Source organism: Bos taurus, chromosome 25 (assembly GCF_002263795.3).
Source record: "Bos taurus isolate L1 Dominette 01449 registration number 42190680 breed Hereford chromosome 25, ARS-UCD2.0, whole genome shotgun sequence".
Lineage (NCBI taxonomy): Eukaryota > Metazoa > Chordata > Mammalia > Artiodactyla > Bovidae > Bos > Bos taurus.
Genome location: NC_037352.1, coordinates 18,976,455 through 18,993,682, shown reverse-complemented (window position 1 = coordinate 18,993,682; position 17,228 = coordinate 18,976,455). Strand labels below are relative to the sequence as shown.

The window sequence follows — 17,228 nt, the reverse complement described above, 5'->3', positions numbered from 1 at the left end:
TTTTGCTCTTCATTTCTGAAGCTCAGAACCCAGCAGGGTATTTAGTTTAGACAGCTAGTAGCGGACAGTTGCATGTAAGTAAGAAACATTCAATAAACGGTAACTGTTAATATCATACTCCCATATATTGGCAGGGATATGCAGTTCTTGTTCTCTAATAGAGTTGAAGTCACCTTTAGGGACAGGTGTGGCTGACTGTCATGGGATACAGAAAAGTACCAAATTAATTAAGGGCTTCATGTTCTCCTGAATCAAATAGCAAGTATTTGCTTCTGTCTGCCCTTTTTCCTTTGGGGTCAGATCGTCTTCCCATCTCTAATACCCTATCACTCCCACCTATGCAGAGTCAGAGGGGGCTTATCCATTCCCTCTCCTAGTTCTTGAATGCACATATGTCCTTGCCCTGATCCATCAGCATATTCCATCCCCTACCTTCCCCCGCACTTGGTTTGGGGTTGCCCACGTGACCCAAGTCTGTCCAATCAGAGCCAAACTCAGAAAATCTGAATGTACTATTGGAAAAGAGCAGCCTCTTTGCCCAATACGGAGTGCTAACTATGAGGCTGATATAAAATTAGAGCTGCCGGGACCTCCACATGGGTACAGACTATGTAAAAGTCATTTAGACTGAGAAAAGTGGTGCTGAGAGATGAAGAGAGATAGATGTTTAATGACATCACTTAAGCCCTGGATCCAGCAGTGTCTAAAGACCCACCTCTTGGCATTTTATTTCAGTGAAATGAATCTCTTCCCCCTCTACTTCCATTTTTTAAAGCCATTTTGAGTTGAGTGTCTACCACTAGCAACTAGAAAAGCCTTATTACCCAGGATCTGCCATTAAATTGACACAGAAGGAATGAATGGGTATGATGTCTAGAGAGAATTCTGAAATAAAGAGTAAAGAAAAAAAGCTCATCTAAATAAATATTTATTTAATAAAGTACCATAGCAAATAAACTACTTAAGTAGAAACCCCAAAGGATTTAAAAAATTTTTGTAGTTGTTTAGCATTTGCATAGGACTTTTTGAAGAAATGGCTTAACAAGACAACTTCCTTAATACAATACAAAAGTGTCAAGTGCAAATATTTTAAAGAGTAACATCACTGAACAGTATTCAATGGTGGAAACGATACCTTTAGCCTTAGAAAAAAAGCTCTTGGCCAAAAGGATAAGATTGGACTCTTATTTTCTAACTTTGTCTGAGAGGCCATTATTCCCAAATGCTATTTATATTTCTGATAAGAGGCTCATAAGACAGAAGAGCTCGTTCTGTTTTGGATTCCCCACCCCCCTTCCTTTTTTTTCAAATGGGTGAAGAAATAAGCAGCTCTCATTAAAAAGAAATAAAAAGTAAAAACAATCTATGGTTACCCAAACTGGACTTCAGATACAAGATCTGAGCCTTTGGGAATCAGGTCACTGGCCTGTAGAGGCTCAGAACCTTGCCAAGGTCAGGTCTGCATCTCTGGGGAGGCGATGAGAGGATCGAAGAGCCACCAAGTCAATGGGATTCTTTGCTGATTCTCCTTGTGAAGGTGGGTCAGCTAATGGAACTGACCCAGAGCAGCAAGATCTCCAAAACCGTCTACTGTAGGACCCAACAAATAAGTAAAAAAGCTAAAGGATACCTCCAGGAAGTGTTTAACTACCTAGTCCCTTCTAAGTCATAATCCTAAGGGGCAAAGATCCAACAATATTCCAGAGGTGTTTGAATAAAACCTTTGGTTCCATTCAGCTGGTCATTCCTGGTAGAGCCCCTCTATGTGTGCAGACTTCACGGCCAGCGGACAGTCACCACTGGAGTTGTGTTGCGGCAACAGCCTGTTTGGTAACAAGAGGAAATGATTAGTTCTAAGGCCTCTTTAAAGAGCAATGTTGAGTGTACACGACTGAATAAATGACATTCTTTGTTGGTTTATTTTTGGCCACTTCTTGTAACCACACCAGATTTGGGGCTACACTAACTTTACAGATGAGGAAATTGGGGACACAAGAGGTTAAAATGCCTGAGTTAGGGGTAGAGGTTATGATCCTTTTCCCTGTTCTAGTTTGGATATTACATTTTCTCCAACTACTGTTTGTGTCCTTACAACAATCCAGTGAGAGAGGCAGAGCAAGGAGTAGCCCTGTTTAACCCATGAAAGAAAACTGAGAGCAGAGATGTTGGATAGCTAGTTCAAGACCACACAGCTAAAAAATGGCATAGCTGGGATTCAGACCCCTATCACCAAATCCTAATTAACTATTTCTTTACATTATTAACAGAAGGGAGATGTAGTAGGGGAAGAGAACTAAGTCTGTCTTTTTTCATCCCAGTGATGATAGGTTTCAGAGGAAAGTGAGAGCGGAGGTAACACTATTGATATTGACATAACTGGCAACATGGATTCTCTTTGAATTTCAAGTAGCCTTCCTAACACTGATACCGCATGGTGGGGAACTACAGCACACACCAGAGCTTGGCTGACCAACACATATTCTTAAAGCTTTTTTCCTTGTGGGTGTGTACTCCATTTCCCAGCCTCCCTTCCAGTTTAGAATGGCCATCTGCCAAAATTCCAGCCAATGAGGTCATTTGGGGTAAGAAAGGGGGAGGTTCTGGGAAAGATGTCATTTACTTGATAAAAAAGATCATACTCAATTGGTGAGAGAGGACTCATTTATTTCTCCCTTCATCCTGCCTTGAATGTGGTTGGTGGAGCCAGGGCCACAGCAGCTTTCTTGTGGTCATGAGGTGACAGGTCAATGGAGCAACACAGAAAAGCGGAAGGTGCCTGGTACCTTGAGGACACTGGGTTGGCTCTGTGCCAGTACTGAGCTATCGCCAGCTTTTTGCTATGCAATAAAAATAAATTCCTATTTGTTTAAGCTAGTATCTATTTAGGTTTTTCATTATTTGCCACCAAAGCATTACTACCTTACTACCTGATAATTTAAAAAAAAAAAAATTGAGAAGGAAACCTCACTTCTCCATAAGAAGAGAGGTGAGGATACTAGGCACCTCCTAGCTTTGGAGACTGAGTGTGATGTGACCAGGGTTAGGGTGTTATTTGTGGAAATCTACCCAAATGGTAAAGATTGATTACTGCACTGACATGCACTTACCTGAGAGAAAACCAGTAGTTGATGAGGCTGGAGATTACCATGTAGGACACCATGATTGTCCCTGACATGACGAGTGACACAAAGCCCAAGCCACAGAGGACACAGAGCAGTGCGAGGCCGCCCACAGAGATGACCAGTCCTAGAGGAGGGTGTGTCAAAAGAATCATCCATCTAAAACAGACTGAAGATGCCAAACCCCATACCAATGGGTTTAAAACAAGTTAATCCAGAAAGGTCCATCTAGACAAGGCTATGGTTTTCCCCGTGGTCATGTATGGATGTGAGAGTTGGGCTATAAAGAAAGCTGAGCGCAGAAGAATTGATGCCTTTGGACTGTGGTGTTGGAAAAGACTCTTGAGAGTCCTTTGGACTGCAAGGAGATCCAACCAGTCCATTCTAAAGGAGATCAGTCCTGGGTGTTCATTGGAAGGACTGATGTTGAAGCTGAAACTCCAATACTTTGGCCACCTAATGCAAAGAGCTCACTCATTGGAAAAGACCCTGATGCTGGGAAAGATTGAGGGCAGGAGGAGAAGGGGACAACAGAGGATGAGATGGTTGGATGGCATCACCGACTCAATGGACATGAGTTTGGGTAGACTCCGGGAGTTGGTAATGGACAGGGAGACCTGGCATGCTGCAGTTCATGGGGTCGCAAAGAGCTGGACACAACTGAGTGACTGAACTGAAGTGAGGAGATTTCCCATAAAAATCCAGACTTCTGGCATTGCTTAAAAAAGGAGGCAATCTCAATACCCACATAAGCATTGTTGCATGGCACCAATTGACTGGCCTTCCAGTTTCCTCCAGGCCCCACTGTACCCAACTGTATCATTCTTGGACTGCTTTGCTCACTTCTGCTATCTGCCTTGCCCATGGGTATTTGAATTTGAAACCCCCTCACCCTCAAGTGGCTCAGACAGTAAAGTGTCTGTCTGCAATGCAGGAGACCCGGGTTCAGTCCCTGGGTTGGGAAGATCCCCTGGAGAAGGAAATGGCAGCCCACTCCAGTATTCTTGCCTGGAAAATCCCATGGACCGCACAGCCTGGTAGGTTACCGTCCATGGGGTCACAAAGAGTCGGACATGACTGAGCGACTTCACTTTCACTTCACCCTCAAAGTCAGGGATGGACTCCCAGTAGAATCCTCGAGAAGGAGTTAGCCAAGGCAGTAATAAGGGTGGTAAATTATGTCCAATGTTTCAAAGTGCCTAACAAATACTATAATTCGCACTTACCTGCAACCTATGGAAATAAAGGCTATGCAGGCTAAATAAAGTAAAATCTAAACATAACTTTTGATTACATCTTTTACAACCCCACCTGGCAACCATTATGCAGTAACTGTAAGGTCTGAATGATCATTTTACCTATCATTATTTTAATGGGAATATTAATGAGTTAGCATCTAAGTGCAGAGCAAATACATTTTTATAATACAGGATATATGGGGGAAAATAGTAAAAGGTACTACAGAGAGAGCACGGCTTTTTATAGTTGACATGATTGAGTTTGAGCCTAGTTAAGGATTTATAGTGTGAGTTCCTGGGCTTCCTTAGAGTTCTAGTTTCACTCATCTGTAAAAGGAATATAACAACTTCCTCTAAGTGATGGCATGACAATAACCATCACACACGTGACAGTCTGTGGTATTTTCTGTCTGCTCAGCACACTTCCTCTTGCCTCCCTCATAGACAAATTTCCCCTTCCAATGTAGAATTAATAACATGGCAAATGCTGCATGGCAGACCTCCTTCCCCTTGCCTCATAAGTGCTCAAATTGCCCACCTGGTACTCCACAGTGACAGTTTCAGGGACGCACCATGGAAAGGAAGGAAAGTAGAGAAAGTAAACAGGTGTGCTGCCTTTTCAATAAAGATTCACAAAATCCTAGATCAGTATTTTTCAAAGGATGGCTAACCACCACAAAGAAATGGCAAACATCTCTTTGTGGATTGTGATCTGGTTTGAAAAGGCAAACTGAGCCAATCAGATTTACTTTCTCAGTAATTTTAACTTAGCAACCCAGGGAGAAGCTGACAACAGGCAGTGGGACTTCGGGAGGAAAGGTGAAGGAGACCCTCAATACACAGCAAGGCACCTGGCATGCAATAGATGCTCAATAACTGTTGAGTGAACGGCTTCTCTGTTTAATGACAACAGTTAGCATTCATGGAGAAGCTACTCTGTGTCAAGGACCGTGCTAAGTACTTTATAGAACTGTAGGTTTCAATCCTCACAATTCTCTGAGACAGTATTATTACATCCCTATCTTGCATATGAGGAATTTGAGGCTCAGAGAGAGTTAACAACATGTCTAAAATCACGCTGGGGGAGGTGGGATTCTAACAGACTCCAGAGTCCATGTTTTAACTACTCTGACAAGCTGCCTTGGTTGATGTGACTTTGACAAGAACAGCAACATTTGACAGCAATGGCAGGTGCCCTGAGTCATTTTCTAAGAGGGTGAGTAACTGAGTAGGATACCTTCCAGTAATATGACTCCCACAAAAGCAGCCAGGGAGGTAAGCACCACGAGGAGCAGGAAGAAACCGACAGGAACGGCTGACAAAGCAACAAATACCAGCAAGGTGAGGGTCAGGAAAGGATGCCGGTCCAGGTACTGACCCACTGGAGACTTCATAAAGGAAACCACCTGTGGACAAAGCAGAAGAGCGGGTGTGAAAGCCATGTCTGACCAGGTTGATGAATTTGCCTGAGCTGCAGGAAGTATAAGCCAAGGTCATAAGGGTGGAAGGCCCGTTGGTAAGAAGTCAACAATAATAATCCTCCCAAGACATGAGTTGCCCCAGCAACAACTTAAGGCAGCTGGGACAGGACAGGACAGGGGTAAGTTTGAGGGCCCACCCAACCTCAAGTCTTGTGAAAGAAGGAAAGACCCAGGCACTACTGCTCTACTGCTTCACACACACCCTCTCGGAAGACATGCTCAGCATATGCTCTGATGTGGTGGCTCAGATGGTAAAGAATCTGCCCATGATGCAGGGAGACGGGGGTTTGATCCCTGGGTTGGGGAGATCCCCTGGAGAAGGGAATGGCAACCCACTCCAGTATTCCTGCCTGGTGAATGCCATGGACAGAGGAACCTGGAGGGCTACAGTCCATGGGGTTGCAAAGAGTCGGACGACTGAGTGACTAACACTTCACTTCAACATATGTACAAATGGCTGCTTACCTCACAGCTGAGGCTACTGAGGGAGGTTAAGTCCTGGCTACTTGGCATCACCTGGGAGCTTGTTTCCTGGGTTCTTTTTTTTGGGGGGGGGGCGGGGGAGGGTCTTTAATGAATTTGTTACAATATCGCTTCTGTTTTATTTATTTAGTTTGGCCAGGAGGCATGTGGGATCTTAGCCCCCCACCCAGGGATCAAACCCACACCTGCATTGGAAGGTGAAGTCTTAACCACTGGACTGACAGGGAAGTTCCTGGAAGCTTGTTAGAAATGCAGCATCTTGGGCCCCGATCCAGATGTGACAAATCAGGTTCTGTTTTTTAACAAGAGCACCAGGTGATCTGTACACACATTAAAGTTTGAGAAACAGTGGGGATGAAATGAATCATGTAGAGTCACATGGCTTCCAAGTGGCAAAATCTAGGCATTCAAAGCTTAATCTTTCATTCTGGATGTCACATTTGCAATGGCTGCCATTTCATTAGGAGAAAATGTTATGTCATCAACTTGATAGCAGTCAGGCCACAGCCTGATGACTGCTGAGAGCTTATGCTGTGTTAATAGGTAGGTTATCTTCCTCCACTAGGCAAAACGGTTTCTGGAGCTGGCTCAGTGCGGGAAGGCTGCTTTAATACAAAGCAGGCCCTCAGTATCTGTCTTACTGTATCTCACTGTTCGCTGAACCCATGGTAGGCAAGGAGACAGCGGGGAAGCTGGGAGAAAACTCGAAGAGCCGTAGGAACTGCAGACACGTTTCTCTCTCCAGGCTGGCACAGGAGCCATTGTAGCAGATATAGCATAACATAACCACAACACATCATAACACACACCCCAATACAACACAACACAGCACAGCCTCAAGGGCTTGCCAGGTGGAGCTTAAATATGATTAGAGAACAAAAGTAGCCCATGGCCAAGCAAGTACCTTGTGAGGCACATGCGCAGTGCTATAAGTGATCTCAGCTGTTAGATAATCATTTACAAAATATGGGGCAAGAGCGAGAGCACACGGGCGAGACAGCCTGACCACGCCATCTCAGCTAATCTGCTCTCTCCTTACAGCACTCGCACAAGGAAAGGCTTCCCTCATCTTCTTAGGCTCCATGCCCTCTCTCTCCTCAGTGCTGGCATGCTAGTTCCCATTCCCTTGAAGCCTCCATCATTCCGGAACTCTTCCCCATCAAACATGGTCCTTCCTTTGGGCCGTGTAGGCCGGCAGGTAAATTGAAGATATAATTTAAGCTACAGTGATCATGGGTGCCACTAATCAAAACACATGCTCCTAAATGACTTGTTCACCCAAGTGATTCAAATGCAGAAGTTGGAGGCAAGCTGGAAGGCATGAGGGTTCTATAGTTCAAGTTGATGACGAAAAAGCACAGGACTCACTCCGTTTAACTAGAAAAGGCTGTTTTAAGAAGCCACAGCTGTCGGTCTTGGGGCTTCAGTATTGACAAACTTTACTTCCTGCCCGGCCACAAAATGGCATAATATACACTGGCTACACCGCCTCCAGCTACTCCTTTCTGACAAAAGCTATCTGAGACTTGGCTATTCAGCTTCTCTTGTCAGAGAATCTGCCTCTGAGCTAGAAATACCCAGTGTGGATACTCCAGCATCAGAACTCAGTGAGATCTTCTGGTTAGGGCTGTTAGAGGTGAGACAGAGGCAGAGGGGTCGTGGGAGTGGGGCTAGTCCTTCGAGCTGCCCCAGATCTTGGTTGCCTTCCAGCTCTAATCCACAGACACCGAGTAAACCCCTAGAAGTCATCTGGCAGAATAAACTGTTCTCTCTGATCCTCATAAACAAAAGACCCAGCAATCACAGTGGGGAGGAGCAGATGAGGCTGGAACACCAGAATTCCAGGCTTAGGACTTCATACCCAGACTTTCCAGTACAGTAGCCACATGTGGCCCTGAGCACCTGATACATGGCTAGTGTGACCAATAAACTAGATTTTGAATCCAAATTTAAAAATTGCTACTTGATTCAGTCATTGAAAAAAGTTAATTATATTTCAAACGAGTTGGGTATGTTTCAAATAGTTTTTCAATTATAAATTTTATGAAATTTGAATAGAGACCAAGTATTTCCAATGGAAAATTAGCATGTGAATTGAGAGGTGCACTGAGTGTATTTAAAAAAGAATGCTTCATGACCTAGAAGGGTGAGATGAGGGGAGGTGAGGGAGGCTCAGGAGGGAAGGCATACACACATATATATATGTGTATATATATATATACATAATTATGACCAATTTGCATTGCTGTATGGCAGAAACACAAACTTGTAAGGCAGTTTTCCACCAATTAAAAAATAAAAATTTTTTTAAAAATAAGATATCTCACCAATGCTTTTTTAATATTGATTATATGTTGAAATTATATTGTTGTGTATATATTGGGTTATATAAAATATATTACTAAAAATTAATTTTACACAGTTCTTTTTATGTTTCTTAATATGACTACTTGAAAATGTTAAACTATATATGTGGCTCACATCCTATTTATATTGGAAAGTGCTCACTCAAACTTTATCTAGAAAAAATAAGAAGCAAACTGCTGGCTTTTGGGCCAGACTGTCATACAACCAAAGGGATAATTTTTTTGACTAATGTAAACATTTTAATATTTTTATTGGCATATAACTGCTTTACAATGTTGTGCTAGTTTCCACTGTACAACATGAATCAGCCATAAGTATACAAATATCCAGTCCCTCTTGAGCCTCCTTCCCACTCTTCCATCCCACTCCTCCAGGTCATCACAGAGCACTGAGCTGAGCTTCCTGTGCTACACAGCAGCTTCCCACTAGCTATTTTACACATGGTAGCATATATATCCAACATGATTTTACACGTCATAGCATATAGATCCAACCAGTCCATCCTAAAGGAAATGAGTCCTGAATATTGATTGGAAGGACTGATGTTGAAGATGAAACTCCAATACTTTGGCCACCTGATGCAAAGAACTGACTCACTGAAAAAGACCCTGATGCTGGGAAAGATTGAGGGCGGGAGGAGAAGGGGACGACAGAGGATGAGATGGTTGGATGGCATCACGGATGCAATGGACGTGAGTTTGAGTAGGCTCCGGGAGTTGGTGATGGACAGGGAAGACTTGCGTGCTGCAGTCCATGGGGTCGCTAAGAGTCGGACACGACTGAGTGACTGAACTGACTGAGCATATACATGTCAATGCTACTCTCTCAGTTTGTCTCTCTCTCCCATTCCCCCATGTCCACGTCCATTCTCTATGTCTGCATCTCTATCCCTGCCCTGCAAACAAGTTCATATGCACCATTTTTTTAGATTCAAAGGAATAATTTTTTTAAAAAGATGAACCTGGCAGTCCTGTGGAAGAGGCAACAAGGAAGATTTGCAGGGAAACTAGCAAGGGATAATGATGGCCAAAACTAGGTTGATGGCAGAGGAGGAGGAGATGCTGTATGAAAGAGGAATGAAGAATGAAAAATCAACAGGACCGTCTGGCATGGGGATCCAAGAGGAGAAATGCAGGAAGGGACTACTTACAGTCCTTAAAGAAATCTAATTTTTTCTTAACCTCTTCTAAATCTGGGGCCTACAACCAAAAAATATAAAGTCATTCAGATATGCAGAGAGACCAATTTGAGATGCACACAATTAAGTCCAGCAATCGTCTTCCCTTAAGGAGGATGGCCCTGCTCTGACAGTCTGTCCCAGAAGGGGAAGATATGATTCAGTTATGCCTAATAATAATAGAGAATATTCATTAAATACTCAAGTGCCAAGTACTATTTTAAGGACTTTCAATAAACTCCCTATTTCTGTCTACAATGCTACGAGATAGGTAACAAGGGAAAATTTAACATTACTTAAATTTGGGAATTAGAATATAGCCATTAACTTTTCATTCTCCCAGGCAACAGAGGGTGATACAATGGAAGGACAGAAAGTAGGAGAGCTTATCACTCAGGAACACTTTCCATCCCTACCCTGAAACAGATCCAGGTATTCTAATCAAGATTTTACAGGCATGGTGCAGTGCTGAATAACCCAGGAATGCAAAGTTGGAACCGACTGGCACCATTAAGTGCCAGACTCTGTGCTAAGGCCTTCTCAAATAGCATCTGAGATCATCCTCACAACAAATCTATGAGCCTGGCATTGCTTATTTTAGAGAAGATGAGATAGAGAGCCAGTGAGTCCGAGCAACTAGCCCAAGGTCGGACAAAGATGACTTATTTTAAAATGCACACATGAGTATGGGAGGTTCCAAAGTAGGGACAACGTGGCCAGTGTTTAAGGACATAAAGCCTCCACCTGGAACTATTTAGAAGACAGGCTAATTCCCTGGTCCGAGAATGAAAAAAATAATCAGTATCCACTGTCCTTTGCTACCAGAAGGGCTCTGGAGGGCAGAGGGATCAGGATCATTTAAAATCACTGGTAATGACAAATCCAAGGTTCTATGTGATAGTTTCTTCTAGATTATGGTCCTATAATTCAGGATTGGGACCCAGATGCAAAGGAGGTCATTCAAAAACATCCTTTGTGGAAGGAAAGGGCCAGCATGAGAGCAAAACTATTTTGTCACAGGTAATCCACATGGAGATATCACTGACAGGGCGGGGTTGGGGAGCAGTATCTGCCCAGCCCATTCTCTCTCTCTCTTCCCTCCTCTCTGGAAATTGCCCCCTCCCACACCAGGGGTATACCCCTGAAGCCATGTTTATACCCATGAAATGAAAAGTCCCAGCCCAGCTGCCATCTCCCTGGTTATAGGTGACTTGGTCAAGCAGATTCTTGCTCCTAGGAATCAAGCACTCTCAAGATGAAGTCCCACAGAGGGCTTCAGCTGGGAACTGGAGGAAACATGGGGAGTTAAAGGTACTGTCTTGGGCAAGTGTGTCTGCCCAAGTGAAGAGAACAGCAAAGGAAGCCAGGCTGCAGAGAGAGAAGAATGAAGCTGATATACAAGGAAAAGTTATAATGAGGTACGGTTCAAGAGAGGGTATTGAGAGTTACCTCTGACCCCAGTGACCTGCCTGACCATTTTAACCCCTCCTGAGGCTCCGCCCTGCTATTTCTTGCCTTTGGCTTCTGCGACAGCCTTACATTTCCCCAAAGTTCTGGCAGGTTCCACTGTTTGTTTGTTTAAGCTATTTTGGGCAGGTTTCTGACTCTGTCAGCCTAAAAGTAAGACATTAAGACTTTATGTTCGAGAGGTTTCCTAAAAGAAATGATGGAGTTGTTTCACAAACACTCAATCTGGAAACCATCTATTCTTATCTGGAACTCAAAGGGCTTATGAACTCTAAGGATATAAATTACTTAGGACAAAGAAATCACCTAAATATCATTGAAGCAAGGGGATGACTATGTAAATTATGGTATATCAATCTGAGGGAAGTTTCTACTACCACAAAAAGCAATTGGTAGGAAGACCTATGCTTCAATCTAGAAAAAACACCAATATACAATATCAAACAAAAATATAGAACTACATCTGCCATAATTAAAAATACTGTATCTAAAAATTACATACTGAAGAGGCCTAATAATAACAAAAACAACAATGATAATACCACGACTGGATTTATCAGTGATGGGTTTACAGGTGATTCCCCTTCCTTCGTCTGCCAATATTACTTAATTTAGTAAACACAATACTAATTAATTCAATTAGTATAATTTAAACATTTAACAGAAAGTACTCTACCTCAGGACTATCTGAAGAACATCAAGGCTGAGCTAACTGATGACCCATCCCTCATCCTGGGAGTCGACTGCCCTGGAAGTTATCTAGTCCAAACCGACTCCACTGACTATGGCTGAGGATCTAATGTGAAAAAACGAAGAAATGTCAAGAAGTCAGAGTTCATATGCTTTGAAATGCCTACCTTAGAAGGTAGATGTGAATATTAAATAAGTTAAGACATGCCAAGTGCCTAGCACAGTGCCTGGCATATAGTAAGTGCTCAACCACGGTTAATTAATGTACAGTCAATTCCTACTGTTTGCAGAATCCTTATCTGTGAACTTGCCTACTCACTAAAATTGATTTGTAACCCCCAAATCAACACTTTAAGGTGCTTTCATGGGCATGCATACAGCAGTGGAAACCATGAACCACCTGAGGCATATGCTCCCATCTGAGGTCAAACTAGGTTAACACTGGCTTCTTGTTTCAGCTCTTTATACAACTGTCCTTTCCATGGTATATTTACTGCCACCTCTTTCTGCATTTTTATGGGTTTCTTTTGTTGGTGGTGGTGATTTTCCCATTTAAAACGTGTAGCAGTACTAGCTTGTATTCCTAGGAATAAGAAGGCTGTGATGTGCCTTATAGAGAAAATGCAAATACCAGACAAACTTCATTCAGGCAAGAGATACAGCTGCCTATATAGTATAGGCTGTTGGCCTGGAGTTCAATCTTAATAAATCAACAGTATGTATAGGATAAAGGTGCCTTTAAACAAAGACACACAAAACAGGCTATGGTTTTATTGGCTGATGAAAATGTTGGCACCAGAAGTTTGCCAGAACCTATTTCCCATTTGAGCAATGGTTCAACCAGTCTGTGAGATGCAACTGGAATGGTGCAATGCCTGAGGTGAGTCAACAAAACCAACACAGATAATGAGAATCAACTGAAAATGTAGATGAATATGAGCACATTTCTCACTAACATTAGTAATAAGAATCTCAGCCTGCTGACTAGAAAGTTACTTGTCTCATCTAAAAATAGCTTGCTAAATGCACAGAGTGCCAGAGGCATTTTGGGATGAGTTCAGAAAAGATCCCTATAGAGTATACTGCTCTAGACTACAAAGGCGTGGGTCCTCAAAGAGATCCTAGTGGAACTGTGGCATCGAATACAAAAATCAGATCATCAACCAGCTCACTTTGTTACATACATATATGTATTTTATGGGTATATTGCATAGAAAAAAGTCTAGAAGGACATTCAACAAAATGTTAATAATATTATCTCTGAGAGCTGTTTTTTTCCCCTGAAAAAATACTGAAAGACATATGGAAGAAAACAATAGATATAAAAGTTCAAGAAACCAAAATATACTGTCTCAAGTCTCACTGCCATTGAATGGCTACTGAGCACTTGTTAAGTAGCTAGTTCAAATGGAACTAGCTACTAGTAAAATACACACTGATTTCAAAGACTTAGTATAAAAAGAATATAAAACATCTCAATAACTTTTACCATTAATATTTTTATAATGATTACATGTTAAAATGATATATTTTAGATATATCAGGTTTAGTAAAATAACTATTAAGATTAATTTCACCTAATTTTTTTTACTTTTAAAATGTGGCTACTAGATAATTTTAAGTTACATATGTGTTCTATGTCACATTTACATTGGACACTGGGTTTCTAGTGAAACACTGGACTCTAGTAGTCTCTCATTTTTAGGGTAACAGGTCAAAATTATAACAAAACAAAAGGATGGTATCTGTGGCACAGACTGCGAGTTGCCTCTGCTGCTGCTGCTAAGTCGCTTCAGTCATGTCCGACTCTGTGTGACCCCATAGACGCTCTCCAACTAAAGAATCACACTTGCTACAAGGGATGATCAGAAAACTAAATTCTGGTCTGTGAGATGCAACTGGAAGTTTGTGTATGTGTGACTTTTAGGAAGTCTCCTTAAATTGGAGGTGGCTTGCAAGTCTTTTTCTCCCCACAACATCTTACTGCCTCGAATGTGGATTCAATGGCTGATACTCTAGCAGTCATCTTGGTCAGTGAGTTTGAAGGTCACAACTTAAACATGACATGGTGGTGAGTTAGAAAGATTCTGACCTATCTCCAAATTTCTCCTACTTAAGGGAGAAATAATTTTCTATGGTGTTAAGCTAGTGTTATTTTGGAATTTTCCATTATGTGCTCTGATTAGAAACTGACCTTTGAGTTACTCTGGACAGATGCTATCAGCAAAGACAGCTTCCTCTGCAGCTCCTGCAAGTCCTTTGAAGTACTCGGGGGCTCCTCTTTCGCCATCCTGAAACCCACTTCAGTCTCTTTAAGGATTAATTCTACCAGGAAGCTCTTCAATGCAGGGCACAGTCCAATCTCTCATGTCACCTTGTCTCTTGTTGTCACTGGAGGAAATGAAAAGTATCTCAAACCATTAGTGGTCTTCACTCAATTGACCCAACGAGGGCTTCTACTGTCCTCACACACTGATGGGCAAAAAGATGAAGGGTAACTGGGCAATATCCATCAAAATATCAAATTGTACAAACCTTGACCCAAAAATTTATTTTCCAGGAACCTGAAGGAAGCAATCAGTCATATCAAAACATGCCAAAAGGATGTGCGATTTTATCTGTTTACAATACATACTTAATAGTAAAACAACAGGAAGAAGTTGTCTACTGATAGGAACTAGGTTGCTGCTGTTGCTGCTGCTAAGTCGCTTCAGTCGTGTCCGACTCTGTGCAACCCCATACATAGTAGTCCACCAGGCTCCCCCGTCCCTGGGATTCTCCAGGCAAGAACACTGGAGTGGGTTGCCATTTCTTTCTCCAATGCATGAAAGTGAAAAGTGAAAGTGAAGTCGCTCAGTCATGTCCGACCCTTAGCGACCCCATGGACTGCAGCCTACCAGGCTCCTCCATCCATGGGAGTTTCCAGGCTAAATAATGATAAATTCATACAATGGAGTACTGTATAGCCATTAAGATGATGTTGATATTTATTTAATGAAAATATATCTATGATGTGAAAAAATTATAAAATACCGATTGTTACATATTTTATGTATATATCCATAATATAAAATACATATATCCACAGTAAAATAAAAGATCTAGATGCACATATAACAAAATGTTAATGGTATTATCTCTGAGAGCTTAGGTTTTTTAGCCTGATAAAATGCTGAAAAGAATACGGAAGAAAGTAAGGCTGAAGACACTATTTCCAGTCCCACTGCCTTTTTTTTTTTTTGCCAGAAAGCCTTCTCAAACGTATGACAGTGGCCAATTTCTTTATTTACTACCCACACTAAATAGGTTGGCTCCCAATTACATTGTGCCATAAATTACTCTCTATTTACTTGTAAGTCTCATTTCCATAACAAGAGAGGGACAAACTTTGCCACAATTATACTCTGTGACTCAATGGCCTGGAATTTCCAGGACTGTCCCAATAATAAAAGCTGTTTGTTAAATTATATATCTATCTTTTAAACCCTTTTTAATTTTTATATAAACAAATACATTGTTATTTTATATTTTCCAGAACAACACTGTAAGGCTGGGCTGGACACAGAGATATCTTTTCCATTATTCCTTACAACTTATCTCCTGACCTATAGCACAAATGCTAAAAGATTCTATTACAGTGGACAAAATTAACTGAGAGATGTTCATATTTATTTACCATACTCAACATCCCACGTGGTAATTATGTGAGATGGGAAGTGATGATGGTGGTTTAATCGCTAAGTCATGTGGCATGTGGAATCTTGGGACCCCATGGACTTGGGGTCCCTGCCAGGCTTCTCTGTCCATGGGATTTCCCAGGCAAGAATAGTGGAGTTCTTCTCCAGGGGATCTTCCTAACCTAGGGAGGGAACCCGCATCTCCCACATTGTAGGCAGATTCTTCGCCACTGAGCCACCAGGGATGACGCATCTTCTAATATCTATCGGGTCTATTGTTGTTATTTAGTCGCTAAGTCATGTCCGATTCTTTGCGACCCCATGGACTGCAGCCCACCAGGCTCCTCTGTCCATGGGATTCTCCAGGCAAGAAGACTGGAGTGGGTTGCCATTTCCTTCTCCATTAGGGTCTAGTAGCAAATTAAAGCACATTTTTAATCACCCAGCTAGAGACTGTCTGCTACAATCCCTTTTGTGAAACAGGAATCCTCCGGACTGGACAGGACTAGATCCTTCATCCCTATATTCTGTCTCTGAAGCTGCAGCTGGCACAGATTAGAATTGGCCATATTCCCAGCACTCAACTCCCCTAATCTCAAATCTGCAACGGGCAGGAACAAGCCCAGCTCCCGTCACTGGTTCCCAGGGCCTTGGAAACCCAGGGCCATCCGGACCGGTTTGGGAAGTTCAATGTGGATAGCGTGGGTAGAAAGCCATCGGCCACAGCTGGCCACCAATCCCCAGCCCCCCTAGTCACTCACTCCTCGGAGGGGCCTCCTTAAGCAAAGACAGGTCTCAGGAGGAGGGAAGGGGGCAACCCATTAATCCGACGCAGCGCACAGTTCCCGCCTCTGCCTTCTCCGGGCCTTCCGGGCTGAGCCAGGAAAACACAAGCCAACCCGCCCTTTCCCTTCCACGGCCCACCCGCTAAAAGCCCCCCTCTCTTCCTCGCCCGCCCCTCCCGGGACAAACGGAAACCCTGAACGTTCCAGCCGGTATGGAGAGAAGTGGCACCGAGTACCCCGTCATTAATCAGGGGAGGAAAATCCACCTTTGATACACCCTGCAGTGACGGGGCAGGGGGACCCCGTAGGGATGAGGGCATCCGTTTTGATGATTCCTGAAGAGGAGGTGTGGAGACTTCCCAACCGGGTTTCCCAAGAAAGGGAAGGGCCTTCAGGGTGGGACAGGGGTGGCAATCCTTTACCGAAAGCAGTAGCAGGTGTAGGAGCGTGTGTGTTGTGTGTGTCTTAGGGGCTGGGAGGGATGAGACCTCCCTTAGTAGTAGGGGTGTGTGTGTGTGTCTAGCAGCGGCCGGGAAGGATAGGACTCCGTGTGTGTGTGTATGTCACCGACTCCCCTTTCAACCCACCGCCCCCGCGCTCCTCCATTTGTCCAGCGCGGCCCAGGGGTCTAGCCATCCAGGGCCCTCGGTCCCCCACGCCCAAGTTCTCACCTGGTCCCCGGGGCCGCGGTGCAGGAGGAGCAAAGCAGATCTGACGGAGCCGCGGGGTCGGCGCTTGAGCCTC

At 43.2% G+C, this 17,228-nt stretch overlaps 1 protein-coding gene across 3 annotated transcripts; it reads right to left on the bottom strand.

Moving 5' to 3' along the window:
* Window positions 1–912: 912 nt before the first annotated feature.
* On the bottom strand, window positions 913–17,228 carry LDAF1 (lipid droplet assembly factor 1). Of its 3 annotated transcripts, none has more exons than XM_024985069.2 (5): window positions 16,461–17,197; window positions 14,217–14,413; window positions 5,595–5,763; window positions 3,108–3,246; window positions 913–1,823 (listed from the first exon to the last, which is right to left on the bottom strand). In XM_024985069.2, exons 2-5 carry the CDS (start codon window positions 14,310–14,312, stop codon window positions 1,742–1,744), a joined length of 486 nt encoding a protein of 161 aa, XP_024840837.1. In that variant the 5' UTR covers window positions 14,313–14,413; window positions 16,461–17,197; the 3' UTR covers window positions 913–1,741.